We start from the raw sequence: 26,346 nt of genomic DNA on the forward strand, positions 1-26,346 counted from the left end.
CCATGTATTAGCCTTAACAGACTTGCCTATTTTAATCATTATAAGTTGCTGGTAGTTTCATTATAACATCAATTTTAAGAGTTGTCTCCACACGTTCCTGCTTGTAATTTTGGCAACAATCAAAATTAACAGAAGAACCACGATGGAACTTGCATTACTTGACAAACCTTTGGGTTGTTCATATACTAATCTGTCAAATTATATTGATCATAGTCAAAATTTGATTTTCCTACTCAGCCCACTGTAGCTTGCCACTTTGCTTGCAAAGTGGCAAGCTCTACAAAAATAGACAATGAAGATTATTATAGGATTACTACAAAAACTCTGCCAATGAGTATTGCTGATTTTTTCCTTAATTTGAAAACATGTTTGTGATATATTTCTGTTAATAAAATAACAACAATAAAAATAAAATTACAAACGATAAAATACAATTACAAAAATAAACATGGAAAACAATGTAACCCTTCTTACTGTGGAGTTGTGAAAGTGTGCAGTTCCTTCGAGTCAGAGGGTATCGATTGTCATCATTTAACCCCAAGAGTTATTGCTTTGGTTCACCTTGATTGACCTTAATCTTATTACTGTCACCTCAAATTTAACTTCAGAGAATCCCTTACCTAATGTTGTAGTACTGCTGGAAACCATTAACGAGCAATCCTGATGTAAACAATTTAGCTACAATTTTGTCTTCTCCTTAATTTCATCGCTTTATGAATACAAACATTTTACGTAGTGGATGTGTGTAATCAAATTTAGATGGTTGTATTTATAGCCTTTGCCTAAAGAGCAACAGGGTTTTGATCAAGCATAAGGATTTATGCAAAGTCTAAATTGATGGATCAATGGGCTAAGTTTGTCTATCTAATCATCAACTACCAAAAATCTATCAAGTACTGTTCTGCAGTCCGACTTTATGATTTTCATGACAAAATAAATACTGTTAGATTGTTGTTTTGAAGCTTAAGAACCAATTATTTTTGTGTATCGTTTACTACGACAGGGGGCAGTCTAGTGTCTGATTTTATTCTGTTTGTTGTCAACTCTATAGGCTCTGTCTGTATAGATGGAAACATCCCTGAGCTTGTTCCTTTCTCTTTGCCCGGTAGTTCACTGATTTTTGTGTGCTCTTTCGTATCAGAATTACCATCCTTTTTTGAAAACTGACCAATTTGTATCCCTGGAACATGAGTTGATCCAATCTAAAAGCAGTAAGCTAAATATTTAGAATGTAGCAAGTATTGAATAAATTTGAATCTGGAGATTGGGGACAAGAGAGAGGCAAAAAAGGAGAGAGAAAAATGAGAGGAACTGTATGATAATGTTACTGTAAAATAGAGTTGCCCCGATTTTGGTATCGGAATCGGTATCGGTGCCGATATGAGTGTCAAGTATCTGAATCGGTATCGGCCGATCTTTTCTTAAAAAATCTGAACCTTCCGATACTTTTTACAGATCAACCATTTAGCAGAAAACTGTATTTTAGCCTGCTATACTAATAAAAAATCATCAGCTGTAAGCTTCCTACTTTTATTTAATGAATTTCAGGCCTGCCACACAATTTATTTCATGTCTATAGCTTGATCAACACAGCGAAGGAAACTTTTTAGCCAGAGCGTAAACAAAAAGTGTGGTATTTCCCAATTACAGCGATAGGTTTAATTGCAAGCAATCACGAACAAGATAACAAAAGTGGGAAACAAGAACGCAGCGTAATATTTCTATTTACTAGCATTACGAAAGTAATTTAAACAGTCGACGCATAAAGTTATCCATCACTCTCTCGATCCTGACGATACAATGGATCGTTTGTATTGTACAAAAAACGGTAACCCCAGTGGCGTATCGGTATGTAGCCTGTCCTCCAACATCTGTTGCAAGGGAATCTCCCTTCAGTACGCTCGGCTACATTGATAATGATGGAAGAAAAGAGACGTCTTACTGAGATAATTGAATCACTAACGGTTTTTAAAAGAAACATTGATTTGCTCTAAACTTGTACAGACACAGCAGTTCATCCAACAATAGAAGAGGGACTTCGTTATTACAGATAGAACTGTACCACTAACAGTAATTACCTTTATTTACAAATTACAAGAAACATGGACTGTTTTGTTACTACATGCACGGTATGTCAGTATGTGAATATGTATATATTTTTTTCCATAAATGCAAACAAATAAATACAATAATATTCATGTTTTCTTTGCATTATGTTTGTATTTGCATAATAAAATGAGCTACTATCTATGCAACACAAAAGATCTGAATCGGATTATTTTTCAATTAGGATCGGTATATCGGATCGGTATCTGAATCGGCTGGTGAATTTAGAATCGGGGCATCTCTACTGTAAAACCTCTAATTGAACATCATGGCACCTATTTTCAAACCTTTAGTGGTGTTCAATTGGATTTGGCGTTCAAATGAGGCGGCCGCTGTATTTTTCAAATGGCTCATCAGAATTTTGGGAAGATAAATTTAGCCTTTTTACGGGCGAATTGAATGTCGTCTATATTGTGCCCTCTTTTTTTTCGGTGGAACGATATTAAACCTTTTTGATGCAATACATGTACATCTGCTAACTTACCTCAAACTTGTCAAAGATCTCTAAAGAAAATATGCATTGGGAAGCGGAGAAGTATCTCTACCAGTTATTATCTATTGCTTGCAAATAATCTGTGATGATATTATAGCCTGTGTCCTTCTTTGCAATTTGTTTGAGCTTTCAGTTTTTATTTTATTCTCAATTTGAAGGCATATTTATACTTTATATCTATATTTAACAATGTCACATAAAAGCTCATTGCACTCATTTATATGTTTGCTACAGTTTGGAGCCAAAACTAGCTTTTTATGTGCAGTAGAAGCGGAGTTAGGAGCGTTGATCCATTGTAAACTGTGTTAAGATGACCGCAGGAATACTATTAAATATAACTGCAATAAATCTGCATATTTATTAGTTATATATTGATAATTGATCAAATCCTACAAATATATATATTCATGAACAAGTGACATAAACAAACTATACTTATGTTACATGCAAAAACAAAAGTTAACGTTTTAAAACAAAAATATTTGCATCGTTTGCTCGGATAGCTGCGTTCTAATGGTTGCTTTCGGTGGAACGAGATTTTTCTGGTTGTCCATTACCTTCCACAATGTCTCCTGACTTCAACTTTTCTTCTGCACTGCTAAACTAGTCGATATTGGTGTCCAAACAACTTTTTGGCAGAGCAACTTTTTACGCAGTGCATTTAGCACAAATGCAATGCGTAAAAGTTTTGCTCGCTAAATGCAACCTTGACTCTAAAACTAGTCGTTCATCTGTCATTGTAAATGCAAACCGTTTATTATAAAGGTTTAGAAGTACAAGACCGAGTGTACATCAAAGTATCAAGACCGCGTGAAACAAGGAACTACTATTAGCCTGAGATAGTTATTAATTATTTTTATGGTGTTGCTTTTAAACTTTTAACGAAAAAAAAACAAAAAGCTTTAGAATTGGACAACGAAAAAATTAATTGTTATTATTGTAAACGATTCATTATTAATACGATTTTGTGGACACTTTTCATCTAAACAATTAATAATACGGGTTCGTAAAGATCAAAGAATGGTAAACTGGCGGTCAAATGGAGGTGGCGTTCAATTCGAGGTGGCGTTCAATTAGAGGTTTTACAGAACTTATTACATGTGTAGTATTCATCTTTATTGCAGTATACGCTGAGCTAATATAACTATAATTGTTGTTGTATAATTACAGGTTTTCCAATATTAAATATTATATTGTTATTATATATATATATAATGTTATTATTATATAATAATACTACATGTATTAATAATATTAATATATATTAATATAATATATTATATATTATTAAATATTACATTCAAATAGTCTATCTGCTTGCTCCTTTTAGCTCATTATATATCTTAGCTTGTACTTGTCTATACATATTTTGTTAAAATCATAAAGTTTTCAAGTAATAATTACGCAAAAAAACGTGACACATATTTCGTCGTTGTTTTATCAAAATCTTTCAGTTGTTCAGATTCAACCTGGCTCTTAGGCTATAGTTTCTGTCAGCTTTGGTTAACCTAATTCTTAATCAATGAAAGCATGTATATCGGTGAGTTTAATAGATGTTCCTTCTCTTGCGATTTGATTAGTCTGCTCATGACAAACTTGTTTTCTTAACTTCACAAAATTACAACATCATCTGCTGTTAAAGAACGGTATCTATAGGATTGTTTGTGCAGTACTTGTATGAACAGTTATATAACAATAGTTGGCATGGAGAATGGAAGGCAGGAGCTCAAACACATGTCTTCGTTCACCATTGTTGATATTTCAAGAACAGCCTTCTTTTTCAAATAAACAAGTACTATGTCAAAATGTAAATTTTAGCAGTATTACTAAAACAGATATACACTGGTTGCCATGTACACTTTGACATCGCAACAATTAAAAAGACAATTTCAATCAGGATGAACCCTCCAATCTCAGTGTTAAGGATGACCTCTTATGTAGTAACTTCTTTTTGATTAATTGACTGTTAGTAGCAAGTAGGTGTTACCAAAATATTTTATCCCATTATGAGATAAGTTATCACAATTTTTTCTGTTGAAGTATTTTAAAACTTTTTCATGTGCTTGTTTGAATATAAATTATTCGAAGCATGTTTAGAATGTAGGGTTATAAAATCACATTGATCAGCTATTTGGATAGAAAGAGCTAAGACAGTGGCAATTGAAGCAATCATATCTCAGCAATGAAATCATTATCAGTTGTTAACATTATACATAACAAACATGTATTAGACTGAACTATAGCATATTTCATAAGTCTACAATTTCATGAAGGCACTAGAAGTGGTCATTAAGCTTTTTGTTTGATTGACTTCTCTTGAAAAAGTTGTATATAAAACTGCTGCTTTTAAATTGTGGTAATTTTGAGATATTTAGAAATGAATAAATAACTTATGACTATAAGTTATTTATCCGTATTTAAATATCTCAAAATGGAGAATAATAACACAAAATAATAAATATTAAACCGAAAAAGAATGTTGGAAACAATGCATTATTCAAGTAACTTCCCATAAAAGGCCAGTCACAGATCTGGTGCATAATCCGACTACAATGGCTATCAGGCAAACTGGCTACGGAGAATCGCTTTTACCTAACAAGTCTAAAAAATCATCCAATTAAAATATATAAATTTTGCATTTGAAGATTAAAGGTTTCTTTTTGCAGATGAAAAATGTGAGCAGCTATAATTTACTGATTATAGCTACAATTATAGGTATAATCAACTAATTATAATTATATAATAATATAATTAAGTAACTATATAAGTATAACTAATTAAGTAACGTATAATTATATAATAATATAATTATACGTTGATAAAAACCTTTAAGCAGTAGGCAGAGAGGCTCTCTCACCAGCCTTCTTTCACAGCCTCACTTATAGTAGTCTCACACCTTGGGACAAAGCATGATAGGAATTGTTGGAACATTACAAATGCTTTGGCCAGTTTAAGTTACATCATGAAGATGGTTCTGTTGTATTGGAGTATAAATTCGCCCATCAACCTTCAAATCTGCGTTTCTACTTTAGAATCATCTCAACATGAAATGGGATTGCAATTAATATTGTTCTTGTACATCATCTATTTACTTACATTTAGTGATCTGTCAAAGCATTTGTTTTTATTTCTTCATTCATTTCAGGAATCTGTTATCGAAAAGAATTCTTTTGACTCACTTGATTGGTTAGAGTAGGATTTTGAGGATCTGCCTTCTTTTTACCAGCCGCTTTGCTCATCCACGTTGATGCTGCTTTCTTTGCACTCTTCAAGTCTGGTGCTTTGGGATCTGCCTTCATTCTCATGACAGCCACCCTGTGTCATTTTAAAATCTTGCTTGTTTTTGCTAGAAATTCCTTTGAAAGCTAAAGGGATGACACTGACTTTTATCTGTTTACAATGGCTAGCAGGCTAGCAAAGTATTTATTCTATAATAGCAGCCTTGCATTGTTTAGGAATTTTATTATAGTATTATACGTGCTTGGCCTGAGAGCAAAAACATGTTCATAGTTTCCAGAAAGATAGGACATCAGTAGACTGAGAATGCCATGAAAGCTCTTGTATAAAGCAAACCAAGCCATGGAAATTCGCTTAATATTGACTAAACCATTCAATGTTAAACACAAACTCGCAATTGCTTACACTGATAACCTTTGTGTTGTCGATAACCGTTATTAAATTCATGTTAAAATTGATTGAAAGTTGTAGCCAAGATTCCGTTTTATAATACTGTGGATTTAAAAGCTCTGGACCTTGCTTACAACAATCATGCAAGCACAATTATTCAATGATTTGCATTTACAACTGAGGGAGTTATAGTCTGGGTCGTATGAAATGACTGGCTGCTGGAAAATGAATGACTTTGCTGGCTGCCTTTGCTGAATTTAACACGTGCTTGATAGCCAGCTGTGTGGTTCACCGAGTTATTGTACATTATAAACAAGTCACTATTGAAGATTGGTGTCCTTCTATTGTGTGTAAAATGTTAAAAATTCACCTTGTGCCATGCATTTATGTAATGCCTTATTGAGTGCTTGCGACTGCTTGTTTATGTCTACATTGTTTAATTCAATTTAACACGGATACAAAATGATCAAGTAAAGATTACGTTGGTTTGAATCACATGACTACCTATGTAATCTAGTTAAGGTTTTTGATGATTGCGATAAGTTCCTTTTTAAGTCAGTGATGGTCAACATCAATAAGCTTATGGGTTTGGCTATTTCAACCTAATACACCAGCTCTAATCAAGCATTCTATCATTTTTCATGGTAGAACAGCTTTAGCATTTTTAAACGCAAGCAAACTTCTTTAGTCGTGACAAATGAGCCTCGTAAAACTAATCTATTGAATTTTAAAATGTTATTTGAAAAATGAATGTAACACCTATAGCATCAGGCAGTTGTTTCAGGCTGACTACATGTTCAGCCAGACAGATTTGCTAATGTTTCAGTGGCTATTCAGGCCAAGCATGTCAATGGGTTTTCATGATTATATACAATAATTATATACAATGTTTTAAGATAAAACTTGTATAAACGGTATGTTAGAAATAGAGTTATGCGTTTAAAGTTATTTTTAACAACGATGCTGTTTTATTAGTTGCCGGTATAGGAAGAATTAGTGTGATGCCGAAGTTCATCGTTTTCAGTAGCTTTTCAAACTAGAAAAAGTACTCGTCTCTAAACAAAATTAGCCGATGAAACTTGAAAGATCAAGAGTTCAAAATAAACACCAACACACTGGACTTATCAGGCACTAGATGAGTGCCTGTGAGTATCAATTATCAGCCAAGGCTTAAGACAGTCTTCTATCAATTACTCTTCCCACATATCTGGCACCGCTAATTGTATGATGTCTTATGAGAATATTTCAACTGAGCCTTTTTATTTATACAGCTCTCTTTTCAGAACATACCTTGCACGAAGCAGATTTCTTGTATTCTCATTCCGTTCCTTCGTTGAAAACTTAGCAGTATATCGATCGTAAATGAAGTCTGCGAATTTGGCGATGCCTATTCCAACACCTGCACAAACTGCTATGACAGCCAGTGTGATCACAATATCCGGTACAAATTCTACCTAAAAATATGAAAGTGTCAATAAAAGCAAAGAAAACCAGCCACTATATATCAGCATAGTAGAAATTAGATAGAAATTTAAGCTTTTCCTTTATCAGTCGAGAATAATTGGCTCAACATCAGTGCATATCAAAGCTTCATTCTGTGTTAAAAACAACATTCAGTGTACCCTTCTGCTATGAGTTCTAGACCTACAGACATAGACCTGTACTACCCTAGCTGTGTAGGACCAAATTACAAATATATTAGGTAATAACAGATGATGGAATAAACCTATCATCTATACATACAAAGTTTTTTGTGTTTTTCATATTGAGTACTCATTATTAGTGAGTACTCAATATAAAAAATACGTTGACTTGAAAGTCTTGGCTCTCAGTGTTTTTGAAAAGCAGAATTGGAATAAAAATCTGGATGCTTTAAAATATTATAGGAATTAGTAAATTGCTTTGTCTAGTTTAATTTTACCATGCCTTTTTTTAACTCCTAACTCACGTACATTAGAAAGATGATATGTGACCTACCGGCGGAGGATCGGTGGGTGATAAAGTTTGAGTGATTACTTCAAACAATGCTTCTGTTTCGTTCAGAGTGCTGTTAGAGGTACTATTTCCCGCTGAATGTAAAAACAATTTATGTATTCTACTGGTATATTCAAAGGCAATATCTTGTAGATTGAATATTCTCAAATGAAAAGTTTCTGCTATTTGAAATATTGCCTAACGATTTTAATTTAATGAACTGTGTCATCATTGTAATCTATCTACTTCACTTTTTCTCAACAGATCGATATGCCGAAGTGGCCGACACATGTACCATTCTTGTAGGCAATATATTCTGTCAGTGTACCCTCACTGTTTCTATACATCTACTATATTCCTAGTATTATAAGAGCATCACACTTTGTGTAATTCTGAAGTACTAAAAACCAAAACACAGAAAATACAGAGCTGCAATGTAATGGTGCCCTAATCAAACGGATCATTAGGTTTATTCAAAATAATGTATAAGTTAGTTACTTACCAGGGAAAGCTGCTACCGATGAGAAGATAGTAAGCATTATACTTGTAGCCATTAGGAAGTGAAAAAGACTGCTTAACCTTTTTGAGTTAGCCTCCATTGCAACATTTATGTCAACGTCTTTCTGCAAAGGTATTGAATTATAGTGTTTTTCTAGAGGCTGCTGAAGTGCTCATTGTTCCTTCACTGCCAATGTTTAAAATGTGAATGAGCCAGCTGAATCGAATGCTTACAAAAATAATGAGAAAGAATAGCCTCGCTGTGTTGGCAATGGCATTGATTTCATTTGTAAACATTGTCAAGTGAAACACGGTTAGCAGCTCATTAGAAATATTATTTATTCAATATGCTCTACATAGAATCGTAAACAAAGCAGTTTTAAAAGCTGCGAATAGATTGGTAACTGATTCCTCTCTACAAATCCTTCTCAAAAGTGTTCCTTGAGAATTTCTGTTTAGTCGTCACCAATGTCAACATTATATGACTTACTGTTATAACTGATCCACAGTTTTCACCCTTTGCTAGTTTCGATAGCTGCAAGGCTTGGTAACAAACGGTGGAGGCTTTACAAAACATTGGATTAAATTTGAATAAGCCACCGGTTTTAGTTAAAAATTCATTGGTTAATTAACCGGTCATTCCATTGCAATTAGGTTGAAGTTAGTGATTAATTGTGAAAAACAAGTTGTGTCAGAAATTGGAGTCGTCTTGAGATTTCACATCCATGCCAGTATTTTAGCCTATAGCCATCAGTTTTAAAGATAAGAGTTGCATTAAAGATTTTCAAGCTTTCAATTTTGCCAATCATTTTGGAAAATTTTCATAATTTTCAGAACCAATTGTATTAAAAATTTCTCATTGCTATTACATCTCATATTGATTGATACTTTTAATTAGTATTTTTAGCAAACCCTTGTATCCCATTATTGGCATTGAGAAAAATATATTGTAATATTATCTGATCTCATATTTGCTGTAGCCAATTAATAGAACTGTGCCCAGGGTGGTATATATTCAAGTTGTCAAAATATTTTGACAACTTGAATACACTCCGGGTATTCAATTCGCAATTCACATAGTGAATTGGCATTTACCTATTTGCTTAATGGAAAAATGAAAAGTATTCTCCCGAAACTCTGCATTTCGTCAGTCAGTTACATTATTTTTGGGTAGTTTCTAGTATAGTGCTTCCTCAAGTATTCACAATGGTTTCATTTCAAAATTGATTATAACTCATATCCTTACCATCATTTTAGCCCTTTTATGATTTTATCATTGTATTACTTTAGCAAGCTTCGTTTTGTGGCAAAAGATTTGACTCAACCTGTGAAAAAAGTTTTTTAGTAGTGTCTTCTCTCATCCAAAGATATTTTCTATACACAAGTGCCAATAACTGTCTTTTCCTAATCAGCTTACTAGTTTTCTTATAAATATTGTACGTAGCAGCTACCTGATTGTGGGTATTCAAAATTGAGAAAGTTCTCACAAATGCCTGTCCACAAATATGCTAACCTAGGCCAAATGTGAAATTAATAACTTGGCAAAGCTAGTAATATATTGACACGATAATAACGATAGTAAAATTTATAATACGCAATAGAGAATTGGATGATGTATCATAATTCAAAATTCTAAACATTCATCTATGACTAGTAAAAACCTAGTCTTTCATTTTGGTTTATGTAATAAACATTTTGTAGTCCCCTGTGAGATGAAATAGCTCATAGACTGGAACATTTTCAGTTTCAAATGGTTTAAACTTAAGATCTGAAAGCTTCACAGTTACATAGTTGCAACAGTACATGTACTAACAGATTTTCAAATGAAATATATTAAATTCGATTCTTTTTATTTTTAGGGGCAGAAAAAGCTGAAAAACTCTGACTGTTTGTCTAACTGGAGAGTGTTGTGGAGATAAAAGTGAACATTGTAGAGGTGAGAAAGCACAATTAACGGTTGTGGAACGATGCCTTTAAATGGCTAGGCTCTATCTACCTACCATAAGATTTCTTTTGGCAAACTATGAACTAATATTAAAACGTGAAAAGTGCCCTAAAAAGTTATTTTTCTCACTTATAGCATTTCTAATTTGTTTATGTATAGACCTTTTAAAAGAAAGCTCTGCATAAATACAGTTACAATGTGTCAAGTTTGAAAAAGCGCGACATGGCTAAGACTGATAGAAAACAAGGCACTCAAGAGTTATTTATACGTCATTTTCTGTTACATATAGGAGTTGTGACCTCTTCAATGTAATAGCACAACTCTCATTGCACTAGTTGTTCTAATGAGGCGATGATGTAAGAGTTGACCTTTAGCGCTAGTGAAGCGTTGCATAGCAAACATCAGCGCATTATTCTGAACAGTCAGGCTTGTTAGCGCATGAGGAACAAGTCTATTCAAAATTCGATCATAGAGTCGAACGTATCATTGAGTTACGGTAACTGCACGTTATTAGAATATGGATCAATAACTGATGTCTAATTCTGAATGCATTACATAAACTTCTTTTTATTGCTTTGCGTCAGCTAAGACAGCACACTAGCCCGGGTGGAGAGAAAGTACTACAAGTTGCTATTACTTGTTTGTGACAGGTGAGCTTACACTTATACACTTATACACGTATTTATACCTGCACTCAACAGACTATCATACATTGTTTTACAACACGGGCAATCTACTGAGTAGGACTATTTAATTGTTATAGTTTCAAGCAAGCGTGTTCCTGCAGAGACGAAATAGACTTTGTGATATTTTTAATTATATTTCGCTATATTATTTCAGTTTATTGATTGTTGAATTTAATCATAGCCATGCCCTGTTATTCAACTACAGAATTCAGCAAGAGTGGATTTAATTTTAATTTTTTTTTAAAGTAAGCTTTTTGAATGCTAACGGTATGATCATGGTAAGATAGAGTATAGCCTTCTAGAATATGATAGAATAGTATAAGAATACCCTCGTGCGGTATAGGTTGTGTCCATTGGGAAAGAATCGGTGGCCGGTGAGTTTGGCTGACCTCTCAATAGCAACAGGCGTCTTATCTCTTCTAGCTTGAGCCTCCGCTTCTCATTCCTCGAAACATCCACCAGAGAAGCTCATGGTAAGAGCATTAACTGCCAGTCTGTTGCATATTAAATAGCAAGTGTATAATAGTGCCAACTCATTAACATTTATGCGCTTCACTAGTGCATTAGGAATATGTTACCTAGGGTCAGTTGAATAACAAGATTATATTTGCAGTTCAATGGATTAGGGGAGAGTAGCTAGGCTCCCCATGCTTGGTCAGAGCTATACTTAACGCAGTCAACAAAAGCTACTCATAAAAATATTGAGAAGATAAAGATAATGGGCAACTGCAATAAGAAACACTTGTTCATTTCACTGTTTTAATTAGACTGTTTGCAGTAACTTCTAGATAGCATGATCCTTGATAAACGTTATGTTATACACCAGCCTTCTATTGGTTTAGATTGGCTGCTTGTTATTATAGCTAACTACTATTTTAATGATTAAGTCTTAGCATTACATCTTACAGCTTACATGGTAAGTGGTGGCATATGCTCATTGTAACGTGGATATATCAAATTTCAGTGGACTGAAGGGAAATGTTTGATATGTCTAAACGTTTAATATATATTTATATTGATATGAACTCATGTAGGTAATGTCGATTTGATAATGTGTATTCCTCTTATAGTTTGATCTCTCTTTTCCGTTGTCTAGTTTCACTAAGATTTTGTTCTTAAATTCTAAGCTATTGTATGTAGTCTCTTATTTTCCTCGACTGACTGGTAGCCAAAATCACAAAAGACTGAGTAAGTGAGCAGCTTATGATGAACAAATGACATGAATCATTGTCTGACGCTAGCCTCAAGTACTGACAGTAACCAGCGTTCTGCTCTTGAAAAAGATACTACTGAAAAAGAAATTGTATTTCACAGACATGCTATTTTTTAATTTGTTTTCTCGTATGAAAGTGAAAACTTGTGCTTTAATTTTTATGTAACTACAAAAAGTATTTGAATTGAAGGAGTGTGATAGACCTTCACATTTATAATGAGTATAGCCAGGACCATGCTAAAAGGTGTGATATATCAGTGTTTTCGATATTCCCTGATTAAATTGTAATTATAAAGCTTCCGCAGGATATCTGCAGGTCTTGTAACTACTGACCATCCAAAGCCTCAGATTTGCATACGAGCTCAATATACCTAAACAAGCTGAAGTTGAAGGTCAGCAGAAACCAGCTTAGCAGTGATATAAATTGCAATTAGGACATAATAAACACTCTTATCAGTAAATTGGCTCTTGCGATAAACAACTGCTTTCTTATCATTTCTTGTAGTGGAAAGAGCTACTGTTACTGCCAGTGAAAGACATGCGAGGTTGAATGCTCAACAGGAAATGGCAGCAAGTTCTACTTGTTGTACATTGTCAGTTAGCAATGTTTCGCTGCTGTCAGCCAGGTGTACAGGATTTGCCAAGGTCAAAGGCCAGAATGACTACGCGTTCATCATAGATCTTGAGTGGTCGGATTATCGAAGCATGTCCATCAAGAGAACGTACACCGAGTTTCACGCGTTCCACAACCACCTTATCAAACTTTTTCCTGAGTTGAAGCATACCATCAAGTCCAAACTTCGTCTTCAGACAAGTGAGTTGATGAGATATCGTCAAACTGCTGCTGTAGTTATCTCCAGTGCTTTGATAGTCAGCTTTCTAAAGATTTCCTAATAATGAATAGTCCTTTTGTTTGTTAGAGGTGAGAATGTCGTCAATATCAGTGATGTCATGCATTAGCCTAGTCTAGTACTGAGTCATGAGGATATCATGGCAATGAAGACCAGCTGTACAACCAATTGCTGTAGGCTTTTGATGAATGTCCACACTCATGTACTGGCTGTTGGTTTAATCAACAAGCTGTGGACATAGCTAGATATCCTGATGAAACATTTTAGCTCTGTACCTATGTAACACGTAAAAGGATACCCACAGCTATGTAACTTAATTTTTTTGTGTATTCACTTCATTTCCTATCACATGGGAAGGTTATGCATATATATTGCTTTTGTGAGGAAGGTCAGCCTTTCCAAAACCTCTTGATTACGGTAGAAAGAATAGATTAGGATCAAAAGCCTATTTTGGGAGAATCAGTTCAGTAAACTTGGTTATCCGATCAATCGTACAAGCTTAGTTTACTTTATAAACATGCGAAACACCGATGTGTTGGTCCGTGAGAGATGCATCAGAAATTTTCAATTTCCCCATATCTACATGTGGGCAGACAAATCTGTGTGTTTTACCAAGTGCAGTATTTTAAACTATCCATAGTGTCCAAAAGTAATTTTTTTCAAAGTTAAATGAATAGGCTTGCGCTGAGTTACCCAAGTTTTTATCCCAAGGTCGTATCAGCAACAATACTATGAAAATATAGCCGCTCTTAGTAAGTCACTACCTAGGTAGGGCCAAAACATTGACAATTAATTGAAACGTTTTGCATTCGTATCTGAATAAAGTGGTGCATTGGAAAGAGACGATTTTGAAGTCTATGTTAATTGTAAACGCTGCCTTGTAAACTGAAGGCAACAGACTGCACTATTTTTAATTTCTCACAGGAAGCAATGCACCCAGAGACGGCACATCACTCTGTTGGGGGTGATCCAGCGGGCGGGTTGCTTTTGGGATGCTTCAGTAAAAGGTTGTTTTCTCATGTGGGTTGCTTGTTCGGTATATGTAACAACAGTATGTGTTTCACTTGATTCGCTTCTTGACTCCAAAAACTTGAGGGTGAATACTTCAGGGAATTAGTTATATGTAGCCCTAAAACAAATGTAAAATATATAAAACTATGTAAAAAACTAAATTATTAGTAAGAAACTAAATTTATAAAGGAATGAACAATAGTAGGAAAATATTTGTACTGTCACTTCCCCTTTTTATTAAAGAGAAATAAACATGTCTAGCTATAAACATCGGTCTAACTATAAACAGGTCTATGGCGATACAGGAGATAGGTGGTGTGTAGGTGGAGGTGATGATAGAAATACAGGGCAAGTCTAGCTTAGACTGTAAGAATGTTAAATCAACGGTTTATTTATGTTTGTTTATATGTGATATTGTTTACATTCTATTGTTAATTATCCTGTTCAGTCTTTCTACTTCGATCCAGTTTCATGTTTTCTTTTCTTCGCATTACTCTGGCTTTCTTTCTCACAGTAAACACTAAACAGCTTCCTAGACTTTTCAAAGAAAGCATTGCCTCCCTTTGTTCACTGCTATTATTGCACACACTAGCCTTATTGCAATCAGTAATTTGAAAATTAAAAAGGATTGTTTGCAACGCTGTTCGATATTATTAGAAAATGGTAGAACTAAACTATGTGAAGAAGCATTGCATCTATTAGCGCTGGTTTACAGACCCTGCAATACTTTGAGAAATTTCGGATGTTAAAATGTCCTTCGGACGTAAAGTCCAATATTTGTTCAAAACTTTATGTTAATTGAAAAATGTGTAATGTAAATGCAAATCAAGGATTAGCTTTGCTTGCAACTTTATTCCGTAAATCTTTTAATAAAATCTGGAGTTTCCTAAATGCAAGAAGGCACCTAAGATTTAGTAAAGTTATCTCTTTTAGTAAAGTCTCTTTTATCGCTAGCTCATGTCTAGCACCGCATAACAGCGTGCATGTGGGATATGAAGCCATTCAAAATCTCCATGCAGAACTTCCTCAAGAACTCTTTCACAGCCACAATCTAGTTCTTAAAGAAACCCTGTCTAGCCACCTACTAGTCTGTAGTAATACCTATTTACTGCTCTATGGAGATGTCTTCTCTTATTCAAAATGAGTTAAACACTTTGTGCTATACTGTAATGTTTACGGCTGCTTGGCTTTACACCATTGTTTCTTTTTAAGTGCATTGCTGCTGTAGTCATATGCAGCTAGTAGGTGCAGTAAAATGTCAGCATAACTAAGAGCTTTGCTCTGCTGAGATAGGCTATGGCTCCTGTAGGTAGGTGGAGTAGTGGTTCCATAGAATGTGTTATTCTAAACCATTCATCATGCGTGAAATTGAAAAAAGAGAGTAAAGGAAACCATCCGCATAGACGGTTATTGTGGAGTGCCCACGATTCTTTTATGCTTTTCAATCATGTACAGGATAACTCGAATATCAGATCACTTATTATGAGCTTGTTGATGTAATCAGGTGCTTTGCCTATATGGAATTATCTTGCATATATAAGCAAATAATATTGAATCACCCTTGGTTAGACTTTGCAGGGTGGCTTGAAGTTTCCTATAAGTTGTGGTCAACATTTCGACTAGGTGGTGCCACCCCTCCTAGAGGTAATTGTATGCTACTAAAATATAGGGTAGATCAGTGATAGGTCAGTTGAGATGAACAGCAAGCATGTCCTCCAAAGTTGACCAATTATAATTATCTATAAAATGTGAAAGTAAAATCCGTTTCTTTTTTATTCTAACCTAGTTTAGTTTTGCTGATCAGTTCTGCTGCTTTTGAGGTGTGAGATCTGTCTGTTTGTCATTAACTCATCACGCAAGACCAGAATATCATGATTGTGGTATTTACTTTCCATCTGTGGACTTCACCCCCTCTGTCGATTTTGCAACAACTGATACTCACGAAGAACTACGCACTAAGCTAGAGGGGAAACATTAGCTTACATTTTGGTCTTCCAATCTGTACAAAAAAGCCAAAATTCCACATAGCGGATTCGTATTTCACCAAGCTATTCATGGAAATTAGAATATCTGGTTAACTAGTCATGCATTTTTCTATCAGTGCCGCTTTGGAAATAATTGTTTTGTATTATAAAAGTTCAATTTCTTCTATACATGTTAAACAGAATACAGCAAGGTCAATGGAAGGTTGTTCAACAAAATTTATAATTAATCGAGTTCTGTCAGGCGTGTTTTTGTAGTCGCAGACAAAGAGAGCACGTGAGACAGCTGGTACTTCTCTGAGTTTCTGTTCTATTAGGCTGCCAGAATCCAATTAATTTATCAACACAACACCGCATTTTGGTTACTAGTGTCAATAAGTGAAGCAAATTGCATTAGCTGGCTGCAGCCTTACGCTTTTGCTAGACATGGCCGAGTGGGCAGAGTGTATCTAACATACTTGGTAGAGCTTACCGAGTTTTAAAATGTTTGATTGTCTTTCAGTCCCAATACTTATTCACCAATTTAGACTACAGCTGGAAGCATTTCTTAGTCCCAGTAATTTGCGATAGGAAGCAGTGAATACAACGAGCTCCCTCATAGCTTGATTAGAATCATCTCTACAGAGGAATAACCTACTACATCCTGTCACTGAATACAACAGCGAATACATGATTAGCATTTCATCAGTTCAGATGAATACCTGCTATTTTAAGGCATTAGTGTCTGCCTAAGATTGTCTACAGATTAACCTGTTCAACGAATGCTCCATGTATATAATAGCAGACTTGTGCGTCTGATGTATAATATTCACTCACTCACTGACGAGCTACAATACTGTGTTAGCTCGAGAGTTTGAACTAACAATCATTCTTGTCAGTCTGGTGAAATGATGCGCAAGTGTAGAACAGTGGCATCATAGTTTAGTAATTCCTCTTCAGTCGATCTTCATCGCTCTTTGAATCAGCGTTTATCGCTCCTAGTATCATAGCAATGCACAGACATGCCGTGCGTGTGAAGGCCAGTGAATAATAGTGGGTACTTTGGGTGCATTCTGTCACATTGTTGATGGCATGACATCTCAGTGCTGCAGCAGCTCTCGTCATGAGCTCTTATCAATAGGCTTTCATTTCAACATTCCAAAGTTTTATTACAGTGTGTTCTATCATGGTAATATACATTATTATAGGCATCCAGAATAAACTAGACCATTTTGGTTGAATAATGTTGGAAGCAAATAATTCACATTCAAAGCTTATCGTTATAAACTCTGAATTATTGCTATTCTCGCTGTTCTCAATTGCAGTTCTCAATTCGCTGTTCAAGTCATCAAGTGTTTAAGTCATCAAGTTCGTGTTTAAGGTACAAATAATGTTGCTGTCTTTCAAAATAACACTCCGTGTATCACAGGAATGTATTCGCTGGCAAGTCAATACACAAACATGGGAAAGGTAGTTATGTTGCTTACTGTAACTTCCAGGTCGTATACTGTGACCATTCACCTCTAGCTAATGAACAGAATGGTTTTGTGTGTTTGTAAGTATTGTAGAGCTCTGAGTATTCTATAACTGGCTATGTCAGCCCTTCAATAAATACTGTTCAAAGTTTGGCTGGTTCTACAGAATTGGAAGTGCTTTAAACAAAATTAGGGCTCACGTTGATCATACCATTATGGTGTTATGTTAAATAATGACTTATGGTAAATATCTGTACAAGTTTCAAATTAGCCAAAGATGATCCAATATTTTCTGTTTCTATTTCCATGAAGGTTATAGTTTTATCTCTGGTATTAGCATAATAATGAGTAGTTGTGAAAACTGCAAAGGTATTCTCATCTCATACAGGATTAATCAATGAAACACACTAGCCCTAAAGTGAAGTCTTCAGAATCAACTCAAGTTGTGCTACTATTGGTCAGCCTCCTCGTCATTTTTGTATCAAACCGCAGACAAAACACAAATGTTCAAACTGTTTGCTATTGCTGTACACATTAGAATTAACTGTCTTGCTTTACTGCTGTTACCTGACATGACTGTTACTCTTTACTGTTACTATTTACCTGAATTTATTTTGGCTCATCAAATCACTTCCTATGAAAGTATATGTGAGTTTTTGTTACCAAGTACTCATGATTTGTAACATAAAATATGTTTACATTGAATCAAATGAAAAGTTACTTTCTCTCTTGTCACTACAACTGAGAATAGATGTTGAAATAAAAGGAACAGCATTCCCAAGGCCTATAAGGAAAACACTTTTTCACCTGATTGGTTACTGTTATATCACTGTTGGTTGTAAAAGCAATATCCATTTCCTGAATGGTTTTTATCCATGTATGTAGCCCGTGTTATCTTAACCTTACAGCATTGAAAGACAATATGACGAGTTTATTTGCCAAGGACAAGAAAGGTTTGGCAGAGTCTCGGGAGCAAATGCTAGATATCTATCTTGTGAATTTGCTCAAGCAACCGGAAAGGGTGAGTATTCTTACATTCTCTCTCTGGTATCCCTTCTAGCACTAGAATAGGCTGGGGATTTACGCTCTTTTCAGTTATTCTTTCTGTAAGCACTTAGAAATTCATGTGACTGTCCAGACACTAGAGATTTACTAAAGACGTTTAATAAGACAATCTAGAAATGCAGTTTGTTAAGTACAGCCGATATTTTCATCCTTTCCATCCGAGAGAACGCGAAACATCTTTATGCTTGGTTGCTATCTTGACCTAGGTTATAATCGTATACAGAATATTTTATCCTAAATTTGGAAGTATAATTTACTACATATGTAGAATTCCATGTTGGTGAAAAAAGAGTGTTTTGACAAAAACAGGCATCATATTCGCACTTTGTTAATTAACCACCCGCTCTTTATTAAGAGATGCTGGTTAGGTAATTTGTAAAGTATACAGAGAATTTTTAAAGTATACAGTTTTGGACAATGTCTGTACAGCTATTATGATTTTGCTGGTAGCTAAAGAGTGAGATATGTTACCTTGGGTGTGGGTTGTCATCGAGATAGGTTGGGGGCTGTGGAATGTTATTGGAAAGCAACCATCTATTAAGCGTGCCTTCATTACATATTTAATGACACTCTAATGCTGTAAAATAATAGATGGCAGCCTCTGAATACCAGTTAAAGTTCTTGGTCCAATTGTAAAAAGCTGTACTGCTTTGTAATTGTTAGCCGCAGTGAATATTGAAATTTTTTAACCACATCGTTATCAGCGATAAACAACTTTAGGAGATGGTTATAAAGCCGGCACCACTAAGCACTTGATGGTCAGCAATTTATATTCTGACCTCATGAGCGGTTTGATTCCATTACAGGCAGCGTCAGCGCATTCTATGCCATTACTACTGTATTTCTCATGTGCTAATTCCAGCCAGTTCTGTTTGTTGCCATGTTTGGGTAAGGGCCGTTAATGAAAGCAATCTGATATAGACAAGCTGGTCCACTGTATATTTTGGCTGTTCTACCAGTACAACAGCGACATTTTGTTTTATCAATGCGCTGCCAGTAATGGTTGAGTGTCAAACTCTGACCTTGTTCAGTAAAAGGCAGTGTGAAGTTGCTGACAGCAAACATAGAGGAGGGTTCATTAGGGTTGCTTCTAGATGAATAATTGTTGGCTGTGAATATGCATGCCAGTTCTGTGGAAATGCAAGTTGTAACATCGTGATAGAGCTTTGTTTTGCAGTAGCTGGGAGAAGTTTGTTCTTTTATGTGAAAAGATGACTCCGTACTTCTAAAATTGCTACTTTTCGATGTGTACATGATATACAGCGCTAGCTCTGCTTAGGCAACTTGACTGACTTGATCGGCCGCAACTGTCTCGGTCGCGCAACTGTCTCGGTCGCGTAAAAATGTGCCTCACACTTTCAATGTTATCGATGCTCACAACTGAAACAGGCTGGCCATAAATTAGATTCTGTTTGCTCTGGACTCGCTTACACCCTGAATATAGATAAAAAGCATTTCATTACTTGATTAATCAGTCTGACAATACAAAGGGCTGTAGCTAAGTAGTGATGCCATTATATCAGTTAGAGTGTGTAATTAAACCCAGTGTTTCTTATCATGTGTCTTTTCGTAACCAAGTTTTATTAGCCTGTGTTCTTCAAACTTTTTCTCAGACGTTTAATTGTCAATCACAGTTTAGTCAACCCTTTTGATATACAAAGATTTTTTTCAAATAAAATGGTATTTATAAATAAATAGTATTTATTTATTACCACAGTTATGTGAATGGTCTCTGAAGACGGCACTAGTATAATTTTCCCAAAGGGTTAAAAATGTTGACTCAGCTAGACCCTGTGTTCCATAACCTTCGGGTGTTATTATTTAATGACTTTTCATTCCTTCGGGTTGAAAACCTAGAGTCAAGGGCTTTAATATTTGAAGAAAATCAGCTGACTCAACTGGCTCATCTCACCTCTACTCAACAGTTTTATGGTTTTCTTGTAGATCAGAAGATCAAATGTCGTAATTTCTTTCTTTGAGCCTACCGAGTCAGATCCAAAGCCCTGTAAGACAACTGCTCCAGATACTAAAAGTGACTCTGGTATCGATTTAACACAAGACAAAGCAGCCAATCGGCATACTGAACAGGGAGTATCCGGTGCGGAATATTCGACCACAATGACGTCATCGACGGAAAGCAAAGCTGATACATATGACAGCGGCGACGATTATACCGGTGATACGAGTGACACCGAAACAGACAATGATCCGTTTGACGAAGACTATTTTCTAGACGTAGGGCTAAACGAGCTCATGCTGCAATCAACAGAGAATTTAGAAATCTCTGATACCTCTGGCTGGTGCTCAAATACGAACAAGTTTTCTAACATACTCAACACTTTACCTAATGCGGATAGCCACAGATCGAGACATTGTACAGCACCTATGAGCCTTTCCGAAGACGAACACTACGACGATATAACCAAGAGTATTATGGACCTACAAGAGATGAAAGAGAGCTCAGACACGGAGAGTCAGATAGTTGGCATGGATAACTTGTGTGAAGGTCTCGAGTCTGATGATGAGTTCATGTGCAAGCCAGTAGCTCAAACAGACATGAATCATTACTATTTATCTGCTACTACCGACACTACTGTAGGAGAGTGACTGACATCAGCGCCAGAGGCAGAGAGGCCTATCAATAATGCTATACCCATCATCAAAGCTATTATTTCATATCCATAGATAATGCCTAGCTGCCTGCTGCCAAGGATTCATGCGCACACCGATATTACAGCAGGGGAGAGTCTAGAGATATTGACTATACATCTAATTTTAGGATATAACTGATGTAGAGATATAAACAACGTTAACTCGCTATTCTAATGGTTGTAAACCATTTGCAATCTCTGGCTATTTTAGTGAATGGAGTGGAGTAACTTGGAGAAATGCTAGCTCGCTGGCCTATATTTCTGCAAAAGATATTTTCATCTCACAGCTCAAGTCGTATGGTATACCAATAATGTGTGTTTTCATTAGGATAATAGCTTTGTATTAACATCGACATTTATATTTTTATATTGTCAAGAATATAATTTATTTGCCAAGAATCTGTTTCTAGCCGAGTTACTGGTTGATGGGTCAATTACTGGCTCACTTCTTCCTCCATCCCATTAACGAACGGTGTAGATAGCTGGCGATAGATAGGCAAATTTTATCAGCGTTCTTAATAATTTTTATAGTGACGAATGTTATTGACCTGCTGAAATATATACATAAAGTGTATTCACTGTATCGTACTGTTTGGTGGTTATGCATGCACAGCATAGCCGGGTTACTAAACAATTGGAATATCTCATGGTTACTGTGGTCACATAGAAAAGTGGTAGTCGACATGCTTTGGAAGATATTCATCATCCCCATGGCAACTATGTCATTTTAGAAATAACTTTCAGCATACGCAGAGATCGATTGGAAGTTCTCTAACAAAATTTGATCAGATAGGGTAGTAGAAATCAGTTTAGGACTTGCAATTACAATTCCTAATTACTTGTAACTTGTAAGGCCTTACTAACTAGTTACAATGGGGTGGGTGGTCAATTGTATTGAGCACCAGTAGTAGGTGTCAGTTTTATTGCAATCATATGTTGCTGTTAGGTGATTGTTATCATAGCTACGTGTGTAGTCAACTAATATGTCATTTTCTATTCGGTATGCTGACTGGCCTATGACTAGCCAACAGACAATCTAATGGAAGGCCTGTTTTATATCAATTCATTTTAGGATTGTGACACACCACAGGTAAGAATGAGGTGGGCAGATGATACGATAGTCTCGCGGCCAACTATGGATTATCATCCCTATGAGAAGAATACGTGTGCTTCATTTGTTCAAACAACTGTAGCATAATAGGAGAATGGAATGCTGATACTGTAAATAATATATAAATGCATGAAGCCTCAACTCCTAGTGAAAGTAAATACTGCCCTCTGGGATTACATAGGCAAAGGGCTATTTTGAAAGCCTTGTTCAAAGGTTAAAACTGACAGCACAAATTTTTATTGCATCAACAGCAGCAGTTAGCATTACAGATTGGTGTTTGAATAATATTTCTGTGTAATTTGGACCAATTTCTAGGTTTTATCAACATCGTCGAGTCATGAAAATTTACAGAAAGATTCGTGATCTTCAAAATATCAACAGCTGCGACGTTATATAATTATATTTAAATCACTCTCTTATCAAACCTAATTACCTAAAAATTGTCCGTTCAAAAATCCTTACGAAAGCAGAGCGTGTACTAACAGGTTGTAAATAGTAGACTTCTGATAATAGCTAATTTTTACGGACTATTTATTAAATCATTTAATTTCATGTTGGTGTGCGCAAGCCAATTGGTGTAATTCTTTATCTGCCACTGGAAAGTTCATGAGGGATGTATAAACACGGAGCAAACTTTCTCAGTATTTGTGGAATCTGCCTCAACCTTGCATTATAATTATCTGCCATATTGGGTAACCAAAACATGTAGCATGGCGGCTAAATGAGAAAAATGAATTAGAATGGTAGCCAATAGAAGGTTCGTTCTTGCGTTCACGTGGCGACTATTCATCGCCAATGACATCGTATATCACACGGCTATGCTTTGCTGAAAAAATGAACTCCTTATGTTACAGCTTGGAGCGTGCATCGTGAGTATTTTAATCTCCAAAGCTGGTTTTGGTTTTTTCACCATCAAAATCATAGCTACAAAATGAAAAATCATGATTATATTGTTATAAATAGATGTCATTTTACATTACTGTCAGTTACTCTTCCAGTGTTTTTTATTTATTAGGACACAGATTCTACATTTTGTTTTCAAAGTGAACTCCTAAACATCCTTGGTCATGTAACCACATGTGAAACTAGAGCGATTAAAATTACAATGATTTTAAGAATTAGAGCTAAAATATCCTACAAAAATCCTGATAAAAACTGTTTACATACCAAATACTGTCGAGCCTTAACTATAAACAGATTTACATGAGAAGTTTTTGACATATACTATATAATACAGCAAATATTTTTCTCTCCTACATATGATGTCTAAAAAATTTTGAAACAAAGGTTTGCAAGTAAAATATAAAAGCTGGTAAAAATTAAAAAGAAAACGTAAAAGCAATAAAATTATATAAACTAAGCTCATTGAAGCTACATTTCTGAGTTTCTATCACTCGCTTTCCCACCAAACCTGATTATTTCTCTAAAATAGTCACAACAAATGTCTTTTTACTGATTATTAATTTAATATATAAATTAGTCTTTTATATTTAGTTTTTTATTTATGCAGTCTTACATAATGCATTTGGTTTAATGCTAAGTGTAACTATTTGAAGTATTTATTATTACTTTTGTGGGTTTTAGAATTAATTTAACAAAATGTGATGTATTCATATAAAAACTTTTGTTCCAACATATGGCAATTTCAATATTCATAAAAAATCTTGGAATGGCTAAACTTTGCATGTAGAGAGAGGTTTGACTATGGCCTCCTTTAGTCACTTACTAACAACATGTATATATCTATAGGGATAAATGTTCAATATTTAATATAACAGTATAAAGGGTAACACCCATCATATATATTTTAAAGACATCAATCAAAGAAGGCTGCTTTGAAATGTGTTGACAAGAAGTATAAACACCCATCATGAATACAGTAGATGTTTTTACTGATTGAAGAGACGTAGTGGCAAAGTGATAATTATATCTCAATATATCAAAACAAGTAGGACTCCACTTAACAATTATGAACAAACAGAAAAGCAAACAGGTGAGCAATAACGTGCTCAACTAGGAATTTGCGGTCATCGTTAGAGCTCACTGATCCTCTAGCAAGCAAAGATGGAAATGTAACCTCGAGCCAACAATTTTTATGACTAATAAAGGACACAAGTCTTAACATGTAAATGTATCTCAGCAAAACCTCATGCTCATGTTTCAAGCTGGATATCTGAGCAGACATTGGGGACATTTGACAATTGCCGGTATTGAGTTCTTACCAGGGCAAAGTTAAGGTAGAGTCAAGGGCACAACTGCGTGTCCTCTGTATAGGAAAGCACAACTGTGCAAAGACAAATCTGTCCCACATATGGAAAAGAGTGAGGGATTTGACTTCCTATTTTAAAGCCGTAATAAGTATAGATAAAAACTTATGATAGTTTTGCATTGTTTGAGGTCCATGATGGTGCTGATTTGGGTCGTTTTGTTAAGGGTGAGTATGCATTCACCTCTCAATGCACCATCAAAAACTTTGACCGGAGATCTTTGTAAATATTTAATGGTTTTAGGCTATGATAACAGATCGCTTGACATCTAGCAAACGTGTTCATTAAGCACTTAAAGGGTTTTCATTGAATTCATCCTCAAGGCATCTCTTAATCCCATATCATTGAACACAGTATGTGGAAGATAGTTCGAAGCTTACAGATACGCATTGGTTAAGTAATTGCTCATTGTGTACACCCATGCAATGATAGATATTTTCCATGTGCACCCCAGAGGGCTGAGCTTGTTGGAAAACCAAAAGCACTCTTGAATATTTATCAATTTAGTCATACGTGTGTCCAGTTATATATTCTATACAACAGGAAACCTCACAACCCAATCTCCATAAGCCATAGCACCTGACGTGTGATTAAAGTAGTGTTTACAAAAACCAGCATAATCACGTGTAGTTTATCACGCCAGTCATGCCTTCAACTGATTACACTTTCCTCATATGGTACAAGCACCATGCTTTGTGAGCTCCTCAGGTTTTTAATACAAATGCATAGGCCTGCATGGGATAATTTTCTTTTTTACCCACAAACCATAAAGTTAGTCAACGCATTAATTTGATAATATTAACAAACATGAAAATGCAATAATAAACACAGAAGTAAACAAATAGCATTTTTGATACATGTTTATTTGTTGCATTCATGAGGAAAATATTTTTAATGTAACTTAAGAGAATGGCTATGTATTAATGTCATGCAATAATGTTCTGATGGGGCTTGAGAGATGTATGGTAAGTAGGCTTTGTAACCTTTTTTTGAAATACTCGTTGGAAGAACCGGCTCATCAATTTTTCAGCCAACCATATATCTTCATTAAAAATTTACTGCCAAACTATCATCAATTGTTGTCTCTACAAATTTTCCACCACTATACTCATCATCAAATTATTCTTGAAGGGTTTACCAAAAAAAGCCAGCGTTCAAATATGAAAACATTAAATCAATAAAACAAAGGCAAGTACGCCAACCAGTTACTACCATGCCACTCAATATTGTTTGTCTATAAGCCATCGCTTTCAGCTAAGCAACTGGTCAATTAACATTGTGACCACACAAGAAACCAAAGGTGATCACTCAGCCAGTAGCAACAATTCACTAGGGTACATTCGTAGTTATTATATTCAGTAGTTATTCATAGTTTGTGAACATGGACAAGGTACTTTTAATGTCTGGCCTGT

General features: G+C 35.2%; 2 protein-coding genes across 3 annotated transcripts; one reads left to right on the plus strand and one right to left on the minus strand.

Moving 5' to 3' along the window:
• Positions 1–483: 483 nt before the first annotated feature.
• On the minus strand, positions 484–11,778 carry LOC137395803 (uncharacterized). Its single transcript, XM_068082257.1, has 6 exons — positions 11,658–11,778; positions 8,703–8,823; positions 8,200–8,295; positions 7,517–7,676; positions 5,779–5,914; positions 484–1,202 (listed from the first exon to the last, which is right to left on the minus strand). Exons 2-6 carry the CDS (start codon positions 8,797–8,799, stop codon positions 975–977), a joined length of 717 nt encoding a protein of 238 aa, XP_067938358.1. The 5' UTR covers positions 8,800–8,823; positions 11,658–11,778; the 3' UTR covers positions 484–974.
• LOC137395777 (uncharacterized) lies at positions 11,077–22,130 on the plus strand. Of its 2 annotated transcripts, none has more exons than XM_068082255.1 (4): positions 11,077–11,293; positions 13,048–13,356; positions 18,749–18,861; positions 20,850–22,130. In XM_068082255.1, exons 2-4 carry the CDS (start codon positions 13,107–13,109, stop codon positions 21,510–21,512), a joined length of 1,026 nt encoding a protein of 341 aa, XP_067938356.1. In that variant the 5' UTR covers positions 11,077–11,293; positions 13,048–13,106; the 3' UTR covers positions 21,513–22,130. The 2 variants fall into 2 exon arrangements, with proteins under 2 accessions (XP_067938356.1, XP_067938357.1); XM_068082256.1 differs by lacking the exon at positions 11,077–11,293 and adding an exon at positions 11,675–11,802.
• The last annotated feature ends 4,216 nt before the right edge of the window (positions 22,131–26,346 follow it).

The sequence above is a fragment of the Watersipora subatra genome, chromosome 1 (assembly GCF_963576615.1).
Source record: "Watersipora subatra chromosome 1, tzWatSuba1.1, whole genome shotgun sequence".
In the NCBI taxonomy this organism is placed as follows: Eukaryota; Metazoa; Bryozoa; class Gymnolaemata; order Cheilostomatida; family Watersiporidae; genus Watersipora; species Watersipora subatra.